General features: G+C 33.9%; 1 protein-coding gene across 1 annotated transcript in view; it reads right to left on the bottom strand.

The window, feature by feature from the left end:
* Positions 1-4,471: 4,471 nt before the first annotated feature.
* The window catches only part of LOC114327841 (alpha-tocopherol transfer protein), a 60,820-nt gene continuing 47,067 nt past the window's right edge, over positions 4,472-18,224 (bottom strand). The window contains exons 4-5 of the mRNA XM_028276547.2: positions 13,866-14,170; positions 4,472-4,714 (exon numbers count right to left, since the gene is read on the bottom strand). Of these exons, the coding sequence (XP_028132348.1) occupies positions 4,535-4,714; positions 13,866-14,170 (485 nt within the window). The 3' untranslated portion in view covers positions 4,472-4,534. The remainder of the gene's footprint in view (positions 4,715-13,865; positions 14,171-18,224) is intronic.

Raw genomic sequence — 18,224 nt, 5'->3', positions numbered from 1 at the left:
GGCAGATGTACGAAGACTACAAACTGTTGAAATACCCAAATTAGACCAACTTCTTGAAGAATTTGCAACATCAGTATCTAGATCAGACCTAGGAAAAATACCAAATTTTAAAGCTCGTTTGAACTTACAGGAAAATACACAACCAATTTTCATTAAGTCTAGAAGAATTCCATACGCTCTAAAATCGAAAGTAGAAGCAGAAATAGAACGGCTAAGTTCTGAAGGTATTATAACAAAAATCGACCATAGTAATTGGGGTACACCTATTGTACCTATTGTTAAACCTAATGGGAGTATCAGACTATGTGCCGATTACAAAATAACTTTAAATAGAGTTATTAAAGACGAAAAATACCCGATACCTATCATAGAAGATATTTTTGCCAAAATGAATGGGGGTAAATTATTTTGCACATTAGATATTAAACAAGCTTACCTTAATATGGAGATGGACGAAGACAGCGCCCTAATACAAACTTTAAGCACTCATATGGGAACATACAAAGTAAACAGACTGATGTTTGGTGTAAAAGTGGCTCCCAGTTTATGGCAAAGATTCATGGATAATTTACTTAAAGGTTTAGAAGACGTACAATGTTTTTTTGATGATATAATAATTCAAGGATCAACAGAAGACCAGCTATTACTAAGATTAAGAGAGGTACTTACCAAGTTAAAAGAAAATAACCTACGGGTGAATAAAGAAAAATGCCAATTTTTTAAAAAGAACATAAACTATTTAGTACATAAAATTGATAAAGATGGGCTCCATAAGAACAAAGACAAAATTAAAGCTATAATAGGTATGGAACGGCCTTCTAATATAAACGAATTGCGAACTTTTCTGGGTATGGCTAATTACTACAACAAATTTATTGCTAATCTTGCGTCTATATCAAATCCTCTAAATCAACTCTTGAAGAAAGATAACAAGTTTACCTGGACTGTGAAATGCGAAGAAAGTTTTAACAGAATTAAAACGGAAATTGCAAGTGAAAATATATTAACACATTTCGACCCGAGAAAACCTCTAATCATAGCCACGGATGCTTCACCAACAGGACTTGGAGCAGTCCTTTCACACATAGTTGAAGACGGCTCAGAAAGAACGATAGCTTTTGCGTCAAGAACCTTAACCAATGCCGAAAAGAATTACAGTCAGATTGATAAGGAAGCGACTGCGATATACTGGGGTATAAAGAAATTTTTTCATTTTTGCTATGGGCGAAAATTTACTTTGATTACTGACCACAAACCGTTAACATCAATCTATCATCCCCACCATAATCTACCAGAACTGAGTACAATGAGACTTTTTCATTATGCTCATTTTTTATCTGGATTTGATTATGATATACAGTACAGAACAAGCACAAAAAATGCTAACGCAGACTTCTTGTCGCGGTTTCCTGTTGAGAACACAAATACATATGAAGTAGATCAACATGGCTTATACCAAATACAAAAAATTCAGATATTAGAAATTAGCCCAGATATAATCGCTAAGGAGACAGAAAATGATATCGAATTACAGAAAATAATTAAAGCACTAAGAACAGGTCAATCTCTGAAACAATGTGGATACAACGACAATGAATTTACTTTACAAGATGACTGTATTTTAAGAGGAACAAGGGTCGTAATACCACATAAATTTCGTAAATTTATTCTTAACGAACTGCACGCGGGACATATTGGTATATTAAAGATGAAACAACTAGCACGCAGTCATGTCTACTGGAAAAATATTGATAAAGATATTGAAGAAAAAGTGAAATCATGTAGATCATGCCGTTTAGAACAAAATGAACCAGCAAAGACACATTTACATCACTGGGAAGAGCCCACAGGTCCCTGGCAAAGAATCCATATTGACTTCGCTGGACCAATTTCTGGTTCTCAACTATTCATTGTGGTAGATGCATATACAAAATGGGTGGAAATTATATCTACAAAGGTAACAACTAGCTCGTGGTGTATACAAACGCTAAGACAAATATTTGCCACGTTCGGAAATCCATATGTGCTGGTATCTGACAACGGCCGACAATTTGTTTCAGCCGAATTTAACAAATTTCTATCCAATTGCGGTATCACCCATAGAACTATTGCTCCATATCACCCAGCAACGAACGGTCAAGCAGAACGATTTGTACAAACTATAAAAAGGACCTTGCGCAGCTTAGCGGGGGAGAGCAATAGCTTAACTGATAAACTACTTAAAGTACGAACACGTTTACGTCGTACACCAGGTGTTAACGGTTTCACCCCGTATGAGCTTATGTTCGGACGAGAAATTAGAACGGATCTTCATGCAATGTTAAGAAAACCTTGCAAACGCACAACTTCCTTTCCATCAGACAGGCCTACACCTGGTAGGGAATTTGCCTTGGGAGACAGAGTTCAGGCTAGAAAGTACTGCAGTGATCAACGATGGGTATTTGGAAAGGTAATCAGACGCATAGGTTACTTACGTTATGAAATACGAACAGATGATGGTCTACTTTGGAAACGTCACTTAGATCAGCTGCTGCCAGCACCTCTAGTCTTGTAGTTGGGAATTGGGGCGGAGGACTGTTATATATTTAGTAGTTAAGATCTAAGGCTACTAATATCTACCTTAGTTACTAATGTTTTTATGTTTCTAGATTAATATAATGTTGTCACTGTCATAAAATATAATTGAATAAATACTGTTAACATGTCCATTTCTTGTATATAAAACACATTATTCATGAAGTTATTGATTATTTGTTCCTGTTGATTTTCCTTGCTTGTTGCCATTGAGAGGACGATCCCTCAATGGTTCCTCCTTAATATGTCTATCAAGAACTTTTTCTACTATCTTCAATAAAAATGATGTACTACTGATCGGCCAGTTCGTCATTCGTTTTCAACCATAATAAGAAAATTTTCAATTCGCTCTGTGTTAGTTAACACGTTGTCAGACTGAACGTCTATAGCCGTCTAATTTCGATTGATGTAATGTGACACAACGTCTATAGACGTTGCATTTTCCCTATTCTACTTTGCGAAATAAATAATATAGTGTCACAACACTTGCTTATACATTTGACGCACTGTCCGTCAACGTGTTAAGGAGATTGCTATACAGTGATGAGCGCCCTAATAACCGGCAGGATAAAACAAAAGATGGAAAACACATAAACTTGTGAGATAAAAGGAAATGAAACTAGTGGAGGTAGGAAATTTAGCGATAAAAATCTATTTTACATTCTACTTATTGTTTCCCACCTTTAGACGTATAGGACGAGTTTGACAAATGCCACTGTGACAGTGACAGTTTTAGTTGACATACTCCTCTGATATGTCTAAAGGTGGGAAACAATAAATAAAATGTAAATTTATAGTTTTTTATCACTAAATCTCCCACCTCCACTAGTTTTATTTCTTTTTATCTCAAAACTTAATATGTTTTCCATCTTTTGCGTTATTTTGCCGGTTATTAGCGCGCTCATCACTGTATAATAATTTTAAATTTTTGTAGGTAAGTTATTTTACAGTACTGTGAAAGTGAAAGGAGTAAATTCAATTTTTCCGTGATTTGGTGATTTTGAAAGTAAACCCCGAAACAGGTCGATTTTTATTTTTAAATTATGATTCTTTGGCATATACATATTAATATGTATCATACTAATGACATCATCCATATGGGGTGATGACGTAATCTATTATTTTTTTTAATGATAATAGGTGTCGTGTGCTAGCTCATTTGAAAGGCTTTTCAATTCTCTAGCCAGTAATATGAACATTAACATAATTATTTATACAGGGTGTCCATTTTTTTTTAATTAAATAAATGGACACAAAAAGAAGAATGCATGTAATTTATTTAATTCAAGATACATTTTACTACTCTCAGATAACACAAAAATTGTGTATTTTACACATAAAGATTGCTTTTCGTTTAAATTATATGTTCAAACTGTTTACTTGTGAAATAAACATGTTTTATGTTATCTTACAGCAGTGAAATGTATTTTTAATTAAATAAATTACATACATTCTTCTTCTTCTGGCAATTAACTTAATTAAAAAAATTTTTGAACACACTGTATAAATAACTATGTTGGTGTTTATATTACTGAATAGAGAATTGAATTAACTTCCAAATGAGTTAGCACACGACCTCTATTCTCGTTTAAAAAGTCATCGATTACGTCATCACGCTCCGATAGATGACGTTACTAGTATGATCTATATGGCAAAAAATCATAATTTAAAAATAAAAATCGACCTGTTTCGCGATTTATTTCCAAAATCGTCCATTCTCGAAAAAATTAACCTATTATATACTTTCATTTGTATATTCTACAATCATATTTTATAATAGGTATACAGTAAATTTATTAAACTTTTTATCTGTCTGGTTTTGTTTTTATATATATTATTCTACAGTTTGTTTATTTTTACTTATTTCTATTACAAATTTTAATTCCAAAATAGAGAATAAAACAAAAGTAACAATAATTTATTTACAAAGATAAATATTTTAACTATTATGTATATATTTCTAGCTGTTTCTGTCGTTTTTATTCATATTTAAGTTAGAAGCTATAATATCATTTATTTCAAACAGACTTTTATAGATTCTTGTATAGTTTAGTTTGTTGTATCCACCATGCTCGGGAAGAAGAAAATCTTTATCGATATGTTTTGCTAATGTTTCTTGATCCGAAAAGTGAAAATGCACCTGAAATGATAAAAACTATGAAATATACATTTTTTAATATTATTGTGTTTTCAATTTATCAATCAAAGGCAAAATAAAAATTAAATTAAATTTTTTTAAAATAACGCGGGCACATAAATTTGATACACCCTGTATATTGATCTGTAAATATTTATCAGAATTTAGTTTGGATGTAAGTGGAATTCTTTTTTAATGAGCTTTCCGATGAACCATTAAAGACTTTTGTGAATAATTAAAGTGAAAAGGACGATGTATTTAGGTTTAAAATGGAAAAAGATTGTTTACTACGGGAACTATAGAATCCACAGGTAGAGGTAATTATCATTTTCTAGAAAAATGGTTTAAAAGAAAGTCTGGAATTTTAATATCTTTGTTTCAACCCGAGTAAATATTGTAGGGTTCCCCGAAAGTAATTAGGATGGTCGGAATAATTTTGAAAATGACTGTTTGTTTGTCGAATGGAAAAGAGAAATGTTTCTGATTCTTGGCAAATTGGAAGGGGAAAAGTGGTTTGAATGTTGAGTGAATTTAAAAAAGAAGCCAGTATGTTATTGGCATCGCTGAGGAGCAGTTCGACGTTTTCGTGGATAGATAGTCAGCAAGTACAAGTGGTTGTTTGATAATGGAGAATAGTGCTGAAAAGTGGAACGAGAGACAGATCAATTTGAGACGAAATACCTCTTTGGTTCTGTATTATTGTGAGAAGGAGAGCAGAGAATTTTTGGAGTTTGAGTGAATCGAGTACTGGTCAAAAGAGGCTTTGGCTCGTTGGAGAATTGGTGCTGGTATGCTGATAGTTTTGAAGCTGGAGAACGGAGAGGGCTTTGATGAGTAGCCTTTAACATAGTCAACGAGGGAGAGCTATTTTTGGTCACGAGAAGACATCAGAGTGAGTGAAGAAAAAGGTCAGTCAATTTATGTGAAAGATATTTTTATGTTCGGAAACTAAAATTTTGAGTAAAAAGCATATGAATTAAAATTCCAATATTTCAAAAAGTAAATAGGAAATATAGGTAATCTTGCGAATACATAAATTTTATTTTGTTTAGTTTGTTTACCAAAGTCATCGGGAACAAACCGATAAATTGTTTTTTTTTATTTTTAACTAGAATAAATTTAAGTGGTAAAAATTTCATTCGGACATCTGTATCCACAGGTTTTAGATTTGATAGATTTTTAGAGTAGGGGAGCCAGGGTACGGTTGTAACAGGGTACGGTTGTAACAACTCGAATATTATTGAAACTGTGTATGGTAGGCGAGGGGCACAAGGGAAGGAATACGCAGACAACGTGTCCCGACACGATTGTCAGTGCTGCATCACCTTTCGCGCGGCAATTACACTTACAGTGGGACCTATTGTGTTTTGTCAACGAAAAGTAAGTATTTTTGACGAATTTCTTTCTGTTATAACTTAAATATTAATATTGTCACGTATTTCAAAATATGCTTATGTAATCGTCGCAGTTTAGAGATTATAATAAGCATATATGTTTTTGTATAGGTTATGCTACTTCGTGCTTGCGACAGTATTATTATCAAAATGGTTGTAACGATTTTCATCGGGACGGTTGTAACAGTAATTTTAATTTTAAACCGGCGTTACTACAGTGCATAAGCCTGACAGGGTTGTTGCAAGACGTGGCACAAGGCAGGTGGGCGCAATTACTTCTGCTGAACGAGGCTCTTTGGTCACACTAGCATTTGCAGTTAACGCATTAGGCAACGCCATTCCACCTATGTTCGTGTTTCCTCGAATTAGATATCAAGAGCATTTCATTAGAGACGGACCAGTGGGATCAATCGGTGCCGGTAATCCATCAGGGTGGATGCAAGAAAAGTCATTCATTATATTTCTTAAACATTTTCAAAAACATACGAATGCCTCTTTGTCGCATAAGATATTATTAGTGCTAGACAATCATTCGCCCCATATACATATCAACTCCTTAGATTTTTGCAAAGATAATGGGATAGTATTACTGTCATTTCCACCCCACTGCTCTCACAAGCTACAGCCCTTAAATAGATCCGTTTATGGGCCTTTCAAAAAGCCATTAATACTGCCTGTGATGCCTGGATGCGAAATCATCCAGGAAAAGTCATGACTATTTACGACATACCGGGTATTATAACTATCGCAATGCCACTTGTTTTCACTCAGGTGAATATCCAGGCCGGATTTCGAAAGACAGGTATCTTCCCATTCAACCGCGATTTGTTTCAAGAAATTGATTCTGCGCCATCGTTCGTGACAGACAGGCCTAATCCAAATGCTACTGAAGAGGTGGGCATTTCTAATCAACATAGCATTAGACTTGCACCTGATGACGAATCACTATCACCTTCGTTATTGAAGGAGGATTCATCTTCATCCAGCGCAGTAAGCCCCACTGAGCCCGAAACTAGAGCTTCAACTAAAGAATTTACTAACAGTGATCCTAAAAAGGAAACATTCATTGACCATCAAATGCTCACACCAATTGAAATATCCGAGCTCGAAGCAACAATAACACCGCCTAGACAAACATCTCTAGAACCTAGCCAAGAATGGCAAGCTGGTACAGTGAATCTGGAATCAGACATCTCTCCTCGTGATGCTGTTTTGTGTCAGTCATCAGAACCGTCTACAAGCAAGCAGTCTGTGTTCTCGCCTGAGACTTTACCGCCTTACTCTAAAGCTCCACCTAGAAAACTAGGAAACAGAGGTCGAAAAACCAAAAACTCTGCTATCTACACAGATACTCCAGAAAAAGAAGCTGCTAGAAAGGAGTATGAAGAGCGACAAAAACGGTTGAAAAATAGACGAACAAAGAAAAAAGTACTCGAATCATCTACTGGAAAGGTAATCAAAAACAAAGGGAAAGGAAAAGCGAAGAAAATGAAGATTAATACACCATCAGAAGAAGAATATTATTGTCTTATTTGCTTAGAGACCTATTCAGTGAGTCGATCTGGAGACAGTTGGATTCAGTGCCAAGGTAGCTGCAAACAATGGTCTCACGTGGCCTGTATACTGATGGAAGTAGATAGTATATATGCCACAACTGCGATGAGTCTGATTAAATATAGGAAATTATAATTTGTTTAAACTCAGATTTTGTTTGATATTTTTTATTAATAAATTTGATTTTGATCTTGTTTGGTATTTTTGATTAATAAATATGATTAAAAATAATAAAACTGATTTTATATGTGTGACTTATGTATTATTTTTGATTGTTACAACTGTCCCCTATTCGTGTTACAACCGCCCCTGGTATGGGGTCGGTTGTAACAATCGCACACACTTATTTAAATGACATATTCCCTCCGTACTATTTTACTTGAGCTATAGGTTTTGACATTAATTTAAAGACAAATGAACATTGCTTCACATCAAGGACTTTGATCGTTGCTTACAGCTATAATAGCTGTGCTATGAAGCACTAAAGGAAAATTGTTACAACCGTACCCAGTTTACCCTCTTGATTTTGATAAATAAAAGACAATTATGTATGTTTATTTTATATTTTCCTTTATTTCGTTTTTTCCTATTTTATCCCGATTAGGATCAACTAAGAGATACTGAAACCACGACAGAAGATAAGTATAACGTAAGATAATTTAGACATTTTTTTAATATTATAAAAAGGCACCCTGAGATTTTTTATTCATTTTTTATGTATGATTTGCAATAATTAAATAATTAATCAAATAAATAATAATTAATATAAAATTAATAAGAAGCAGATAATAACAATATATATGAACATTTTAAAGGGTTTCTTGCCTTTCAGTACCGAAGGAAAAAATTAGTCATTGATGAGTACAGTCCAAAAACAAGTTCTAAATTATTTCAAAACTGTATGAATCTGTTGTCCACATTTAGAATTTGTGTCAAACTTGAAATGTTGTATACATTTTAATATTTCAAATTATAGTTCTTTAGTGCGTATTTCATTTTTCTGCTTAAAGCTTAGACAAAAAACTCCTTATGTGGTGTAAATAATAGGTAGGCGAATTCATGATTAAAGGAATGATGGCCATATTAAACCAACTTACTTGTAAATGGTTAATGGGGAAAATTTTAGGAGAAAATTGTTACAAGAGATTGATGTGCTCCAATAACGCAATCTTATAGTCGCTGTTAATGTTTTTTCCCTTTTCAAGATAGTCGATGAATATTATACCATGCGCATCTCAATACTGAGGACATAACCCTGCCAGCGATTGTTGCATCTTTCCACGCTTTGGAGTCGGTTCAGCACGTGCAGTCCACTCGGCTGACTGTCGATTGGACTGATTCTGTCTGAATCATGACCCACTACTTTGCGTAGTGTAATTTGGGTTGCCTATATAAACTTGAATCGGCGAAATGGGCCTTTGAGTTATTTAAAAAATATTACATACAAATAGAAATTGGAATAAAATAGAAATGGGAAAATTGTTAATTTATAGATATTACAAAGAAAAGGTATCTACATGGTTTTCCATCAAGTCGTGCTGTATGAAAGAATTTTATAAATAATAAAATTTTGGTATATTACCTAACCACTTTAAAAATTCACATTGTAAGGCATGAATAAATTAAATTATGTAGGTAGGACCTTTTTAGCTGTATTTAAAAATGAAACTGAAAGGTTATTACTATAAAGATTGATCTGTATCTATGCTTGACTTAAATAAAACAGCGATTAGATAATATAAAAAATCACAAATTTTACTAAATTTGGGAAAGTATAGACTCAAAATTCAAAATCAATTGATGTAAAGTCACTTGAAGGTCGGTGAAAAGCTAGGGCTGACAAAATTTAATTAGTTGTTTAAACTCTAGATTTTAATTGCGAAGCGCATTCAATGAATCATAATATGATAAATCACATATTATATGATATATCACATATTATGTAATTTGTGATTTGCTTATAAGCTAATTATGTCATGTGTGAATGATCATATTATGTGACCGTAAAAATTGTTTTTAGAAAAACGCTGAAAAGAATATTTAGTGATAATAAAAATCGATATTTACTGCAGTTACATGATATTCAATATTAAAATATTATTGGATGTGATAGAATGTAGACTCTTTGTATAATTATCAATTGAACAGGGAAGCTGTTAGATAAATTTTCTGATTCAATCATTTCTACTGTTCACAGTTCTGTGTTTGCTTTTTGAGTAGGATTTCATTTTCTTGACAACGAAAATGTTCGGTGTGGAAAGAATTAATAATTGCGTGGAATGCGGAAAAGTGTATGCACGTAAACATGATTTAAGAAGATATGTAAAAAGTTCGCAGTGGGAAACCCAAATTACACGGCGCAAAGTAGTGGGTCAGGATCTAGAATCGAGTGATTGGACTCCGGTGTGAAATGATGGAGCAATTTTTTATCTATTGTAAAAAAATATCGGCGCAAAAATTCTGTTTTATTACGATTGAACAGCTTCAAACACTTCTCAGAATTATCAATTTGTTCTAGTTTTTGATCGATTGTGAGCTCTCGCAGCACGCACTTTGCACAGAGCTTTTTTATAAGAAAATTCTTACAATTATTTAACACGGTCTTTTGATATATTTACAGTATCAGATATCTGAAACAACGCCACTTTACGGTCATCCAAAATTATTTTATGGACTTTTTTGATGTTTTGGTCGGTAACAGCCTCTTTTGGGGTGTCCCTTCGTACATTGTTTTCGGTGCTCATTTTGCCTCGTTTAAACATTGAAAACCATTTCTCAACGTTTGATTTTCCTGGTACAGAGTCCGAATAATGTTTATCAGGCCAAGCCTTGGCTTCGACAGTGTTGTTTTGCGCCAAAAAGCAATGCTTTATTAAGAAACGAAAATCTTTTTTATCCATTTTTTTAAACTAACACAAGTAGCTTCACTCGAAATGCTATTCGCTGTGAGCCGATGAGTAGAGGGGATTTGACAGTTTTCGCCAACGCTGTTTGTGGCAGCTTTGTGCATTGAATTTGAACAATTTTATCAGAAAAGTACAAGTTTCAAACCGCGAGAGAGCGCTACCATTGAAACTCACAGCGAATATCGCATAAACTAAAAGTTCGACAACTGTCAAATTTATATATGCATCTTTTGAAAGTAAGGGCTGACCAAAAATCATATGTATTTAATACCAGCAGTGCCATCTATGCTCATATCTTGTATCAGCCTACGAACTTCTCATCCGACCGGTGTGCTAATCGTTGTGGTGGGCTGAAAAGGCTAATTGTTTTTGTTTTCATTATTCAATATAGTTACCTCGAGATCGATACAACGATTACAGCGGTCATACAACTTTTCAATATCATTTTATGATATAAATACCAAAGAAATTTAAAACCAGTGAAGAGGTAATTGCCTAAACTGAGGCTTATATTGAGGCTAAAGTTGTCTTAAGCCTCAATATAAGCCTCAATTTAGGCAATTATCTCTTCATTGGTGTTATCTTTCCAGCGAGCATTCCCTTGAGGTCAGAGAACAGGTGGTAGTCGCTGGAAGCCATATATGGAGAATACAGTGACTACGGAAGTAATTCGAAAGCCCAATTATTCATGACAATGTTGCCATCGTTTTCATTGATTTGCACGTTGTAGGTCGCGTAATTCGGTTTTCAGTTAATAGCCACTTTATGCTTATAGGTACTGCTATTTTCTATCTAGTGTTATTCTTTTCTTTTAATCGGATATGTGCTTAAATTAGAGACACGTGTAGGAATATCTCTAGAAACCACAACTCTCATCTATTGCCTCTGTTTCTGTACGTCCAATTTAATATTTTTTTCAAGCTGCATCGGTTCCTTCATGGTTTGTGTAAAAGCCCTCAGTAAGTTTTACCCTATTTAAGGATTCTGATGATAGCGGTTAACCCAATTGTAAGTATTATCATACTTTCTATTCCTTATTATGTGCTTATTTCCAAATCAAAATCTAAACACTTTCTAAATATTATGAATTATGGCCTGTTATGTCAATGATGAACTATGTAGAAGTACGGCGTGTTATGTTAATGTAGTATGGCCTGTTATAATAAAATTCAACTAGTAGCATATTCAGATGCTACTAATAGACACTTATAAAAGCAGTTGAACAATTAGAGAAGGAATAGAAGACAATAGGGCTGTAGAGATAAACCAGCAAAAAATAAAATACATAACGTTAGGAAAGGACGACACAACAACTTAGCAATATCTAATAACATAGAACCATAAGTTTAAAATTTTACCGCCTTTAGCTACTTGGGGAAAACCGGAAAAGAGACAAACAACGCTTTAAATAAGAGAACAAAGACGAACCTATAATATAATACCTTAATTAAATAAGACCTGTTATTACATATGGAAACAACGACGATTAACAAGAAAGAGGAAGAGCCTTCTGGAATTTAAAAGAAAAATAATAAGAAAAATATTGGGCCGCACTGTAACAAGAGAGGGAGAAATACGAATGAAAAAAAAAATGCCGAAATTGAAGAATAATTAAAGAGAGAAAATATAGTTAGATACATAAAATTTCTTCGCTTAGAATGGATAGGACATATACAGAGATGCCCATAATCAGATATGTTGAGAAGGATAACTAAATGGACACCTCTATGGACCAGCTGTAGAGGAAGATCCAGAAGAAGATGGCTGGATGATGTAGAAGAAGACATAAGAGCAATGAATGTGAAAGTACAGTGCAAGGACAGGAAAAAATGGAAAAAGTTACGACAGCAGCAAGGACACATAGCAAGCTAGAAATTACAGAAAAGTAATCCACCTTAACCAAGAATAGGATTTTGTACCCCGTGGCGTTAGCTATAATCTCTAGGGACTGTAATGCTTAATGAATGAATTATTAAATGTCCCTGTTGTGTACTCTAGCTGATGTGTACGCATCTCAGACCTGATATACATAGTTTTAATTTTTTACTCTAAATAATAATATAAACTGCATATTTATAATACCTAAGGAAAAAAATTATGACAATTTTAGGCTAGATGCAAAATTTTAAAGCAATACGATTTTGTAACGTAATTAGCTGTACTGTAACTCTATTTTAATGCAGAACGCCTTAGAGCCCGTTCACATGACAGGCGCTTAACACCTGCTGGTCTTTTACTTGAAAACCTTCACATGCCAACGCGCGTTTTAATGACCTAAAAAAACGTTCGTCAGCATGTGAACTTTCTCAAGTAAAATGTAGGTAGTAGTGATGTTCATTATAGTTACTTTCGAGTATTCAAATCGTTACTTTTGTATAAAGTAATCATTTACAGTATTCGTTACTTTGATTACTATGATTACTTCTGTATTTGAGTACCGGTAATCATATCAAGAATCGTATTTCTCCGTAGGTAGGTATTTTGTATAGGTATTCCGATATAACAACGATCTGTTTAAGGGATAAAAATGATTTGATTACAATGATTACTTTTGTTACTTTTGTATTTGAGTACCGGTAATCATATCGAGAATCGTATTCCTCAGTAGGTATTTTGTATTTTGTATAGGTATAGATAGATCTAGATCTAGATAAAAATATAGGGTTCTCGCATTCGATCTATGTTAATGACATACATTACATATTTTACCTCCATTATACCTCCCTCTGTTTCATCTTCTATCTTCTCCTCACTCTCACAGTGTGAGGCTCTGAGGCTCACACCCTTAAAACGCTTCATACAGATAACGATAATGGATAACACTCCTAAAATACCGGTCCCGTCCGTTACTCGCTGGGATACGATTGGTAGAAAGTAATCAAGTGTACTGGTTGTAGATACAATAGTCGTTACTCGCTGTGATACGATTGGTACAAAGTAATAAGAGTAATCAAAGTCAGACATGCTCGCCAAGAGCGGTTCCAGACCTGTCGGCTGGAGGAAGAGGAGGTGAGTTTAGTCGGTAGGCGGTTCAGCACGGTGAAGCGTGACGGATCGAATCCGACACACCTGGGAAACCTTCCCAGACGGTCTTTTGAAGATTCTCACCTCCCAAAAAAAAAGAGTAATCAAAGTGACGATTTGCCTCTCTGTATAGTAATCGTTACTTTCGGTATTCGTAAGTAACGAGTACTTTGTAACGAATAGATACTTTTTCAACATCTCTAGTATTTAGTGGTAATCGCGCCTTTCCTGTGAATGGGCTCTTATTTTTACCAAATAAAAATCAATACAACTTACCTGTTTCTTAATGTCCTCAGGCACGCAGGATACAATTAGTTTTAAAAAATATTTCATTGATTTTGAATTATTTACAAAGTGAATTTTGATTTCTTTAAATGGTACTAATGCCAATTTTTTAAATCCTATTTTTACGTTTCGGTAGTTGAACCACTTGGCAAACTTCCAGGTTACGTACTCAAAATCAACTATTATACAAATTCCTTTTCCTGATAAATGAGGCTCATTCTCCAATAAATATTCAAACCAAATGTCATCTAGGAATGAGATTTCTTGTATCGATATATTTTGAATATCGACATTTCCTGAAATAATATTAGATTGTTATGTTAAAAGTTAAAAAAAAACACAACAGTAAAGTTAGATTATGTGGTTTTTTTATATCTAGAGATGATATATCTTTAGAGAATAAAATATATAAGTATTAAAGATTTTCAAGAAACAGAGTGCAATAAAAACAAGACAAAAATAAGAAATGATGACAGAAAAAATACTGAGACTCATGGACCAAAGAAGAAAAGTCAGGAACACAAGAAGATCCAAGCAATAATCAGTCAGAAGATAAGATATGTGAAAACACTATTTCATAGAAGAGAAAGTTATGGAATTAAACACTATGAAATAAACACGATACATTTCGTTTGCACAAAAAAATTAAAAGAGATTTCCGGAAACAAATGAAAACAACCGCCAGTTCAGAAGTTCAGAAGACAAAAACGGACAAAGAATATTAGATATCAATGAACAGTTAAAAGAATGGAAAAACTACATTTTTGAATTAGTTGAAGATGGACGAGTAAGTCAATCATCATCGATAGAATCAGAAACAGCCAACCTTGGCAGGTTACGAAGTGGTCAGACAATTTAATTACTTAGGCCAGCGTTTCTCAACGTTTTACCATTTGCGCCCCAATTTTCCATAATTATTTTCACCGCGCCCCCCCTCGTTCAATAACAATATATCTATGCAATAATAATATACCTTGAGCAGCATGAAACCTAATAAACTAAAAAGACATTGGGAAACGCTTCGTAGTGAGTACATTAACAAACCCCGAGAATTTTTCGAGTTAAAATTAAAATGGCGTGAAAAGCAAAAATTAGTTTCAATAAAAACTTTGACTGTGAATGAAATAGCTTTACTTGCCTCTTATAAAGTCTGATATTAAATAGCCAGATCTAAAAACCTAACACTATTGGTGAAGACCTTATATTACCAACTGCAATCAAAATTGCAGAAACTGTGTTTGGAGATAATTTTGCTAAAACATTGGAGTTTATACTTCTATCAAATGATACTGTTGCCCGCCGAATTGGTGATATAGCTGAATATGTACAGGATCAGCTAATCAGGAAGTTGCGTGAAAAGCCGTTTTCGATTCAGCTTGATGAGGCAACAGTAGCAATAAATATGTTCATTTTATTGCCTACGTTCGATTTTGTGATGGCAGATTAGTAGCAGAACTACTTTTCTGCAAACCAATAGAATTGATAGCAAAGTCGCTTGCATTATTTGCTATGTTAAATGACTATATATATGAAGCAAAAATAGAGACACTGTATGATCAACAGAGAAGCTCTGGCTTGAATATTGTGCTAACTACGGTTGTAGCAATAGTTAATTATCTACATAAAAATGAGACCTTTGAAAACTAGAATCTTCTCTGTACTTTGCCAAGACATGGATGCGGTACATTCAGCATTATTATTTTATTGTGAGGCAAGCTGGTTATTACGTGGGAAATTTTTACAACGTGTTTTGAATTAAGACATGGAATCGCCATTTTTCTAGAAGAAGAAAAGAGGCCGCAAGCCAAGATGTTTCACGATGGTTTATTTTTGATGAAATTGAGTTACGTGGTTGATATATTCGAGAAACTAAATATTTTGAATTTACAACTTCAAGGGGTCAATACACATATATTTGATACGAATTATAAAATTAACGCTTTCTGTAGAAAATTGAAATTGTGGAGCAGAAATTTAAAGAAAAAAACCTAGAAATATTTGAAAATGTCGATGAATGTTTTAAAACATACCAGGTTGAAGAACAACACGTGAAAGTTGTTTTTGTAACCATTGAAAATCATTCAGCAATGCTGACAAAAAATTTTAAAAATATTTTTTTGCCGACGACGAATTAATATGTACCTAATAGTTATGAGTTGGTCGGGAATCCGTTTCAAATTACACCCGAAGAGCTCTCTACTGCAGAAGAAGAAACCTTCATAGACTTCACAGCAAATGCCGAAATCAAGAAACAGTTTAATATTAGATCCCTCTTTGAATTTTGGGCAGGGGTAAATGATAAGTTTTCTGCACTGAAAACCAGAGCGTTTCGTATACTATTACCGTTTTCACCATCCTACCTTTGCGAAACATGATTTTCCGCGATGTCTGCTTTAAAGACCAAATATAGATCGCGGCTAAATATAGAGAAAGAACTGAGAGCGTCTATTTCTAATATTACACCCTGTTTTGATAAGCTTTGCTCTGCAAAACAGGCCCAAGGAAGTCACTAATTTACATTAAATTAGTTGATTTAGTATTCAGTGCTCATAACTATGTATAGCTCCTTGTTCATGGGTATTTTATTTTTTTGTTTATCAGAATTTTGTTTTGCTTTGATTTTAGTAAATTAGTCAATGTTTTAGGTGTTTTTTTTTTATATTTTCACGCCCCCTCACTGCTAAAAGCGCGCCCCCCTAGGGGGGCGCGCCCCACAGGTTGAGAATCACTGACTTAGGCTCCTTTATTACTAACAGTGGAGGATGCGAAGACGAGATCCGTAGGCGCATCATAATGGCCAGATCGGCAACAGCCAAACTCACAAAAATATGGAAGAATACTGACATTACAAAAAACACAAAATTACGCCTTGTTCGAGTGTTAATATTTCCTATCGCCACCTACGCTTCGGAGACTTGGACCATCAAAAAAGCAGATTCAAAACGTATAATGGCATTTGTAATGTGGGTCTACCGAAGAATGTTGCGCATACGATGGACCGCACATCGCACAAATAATTCAATATTAGCCGAACTTAACATAAAAACTAGACTCAGCACAACTATCAACCAAAATATACTGAGCCATTTTGGGGGTCTACCCCAAAATCCCGACAGCCAAAATCCCGACGGCCAAAATCCCGACACGCCAGAATCCCGACAGGCCAAAATCCCGACAGGCCAATATCCCGACACGCCAAAATCCCGACAGGCCAGAATCCAGACAAATTAAAAATCCTGTCAGATTTTCAAAACTATAATACGTATAGTCGAGGAAATGAAGCTGAAAAAATGGCAAAACCTCGCATTTTTTCGTCCAGCATCGATTTGTACAAAAATTTGAGATTAGGCTTATTTCACCCTCTAGTTAATTTTCTATATTGAGCCGTTGTACGCTTTTGGTTTTTTAAGGGTGAAAACTACCCCTAAATGTAAAAAATTATAAAATAACATTTTAAACTTTAATATTGTCAACATTTGTTTCTAATTAGTTACATAACAAGTGTTTTATGCTTTAAGATAGACTATCATAATATTTCAACCCTTAAAACCACCCTTCTTGGAGCTATATATAAAAAATCTCTTATGCTAAAAGAATAATTTCGGCTTGCATCGATTTACATTAAAATTTGGGATTAGGATCATCTCACCCTGTACTTCATATTCTATAACATGCTCAATGGCGTCGATTATTTTTAGGGGTGTAAACTACCCTTATTGTCAAAAATTATATAAAAACATTGTAAACTTTAATATGGGTAAAATTTGGTTTTGATTGGCTAATAATAATGATTGTTTTATGCTTAAGGATATAATATCATAATATTTCAACCCTTAAAAACCACTCTTAAGAACATTACAATTTTTATAAGTAGATAATTTAATAGGTCTATACAGAAAAAAAAGTAGAATTAATGAATTACAAAAACATTTATGTATTTACACAGAAATACGAATTTACAAATATGTAGAAGTACAAATACACATTGTTTTTAAGTCATCTTCTTGTATATGAACCAGTTCTGTGGTATTATACATGCATTGAAAATGTTCCATAAGCGGACTATTCGAATATTTCAAAAAAAAAATGGTTTTATAAACATAGCTCCTTCATTTTTGGCGATAAAAGGTTTTTTCGAAAATGATTTTGTAGAATTTTTGAAGGACTATAAGACCCTGTAAATTAAATTCCGCTAGATCCCTTACTTTTTAATTGGGGCTGGTTTAAAGGGTTCAAATAAGGCGGTGTTTTCTCGTAAATAGTGATTTTAAACTCTCGCTTACTAATCTTAATCTCGCTTAAAATCTCGCTTACTATTACCTGTAATAAAAATAAATATATAGAATTTAA

This window comes from Diabrotica virgifera, chromosome 7, assembly GCF_917563875.1.
Source record: "Diabrotica virgifera virgifera chromosome 7, PGI_DIABVI_V3a".
NCBI lineage: Eukaryota > Metazoa > Arthropoda > Insecta > Coleoptera > Chrysomelidae > Diabrotica > Diabrotica virgifera.
The sequence above is the reverse complement of the archived record's forward strand: the minus strand, read 5'-3'. Positions and strand labels throughout refer to the sequence as shown.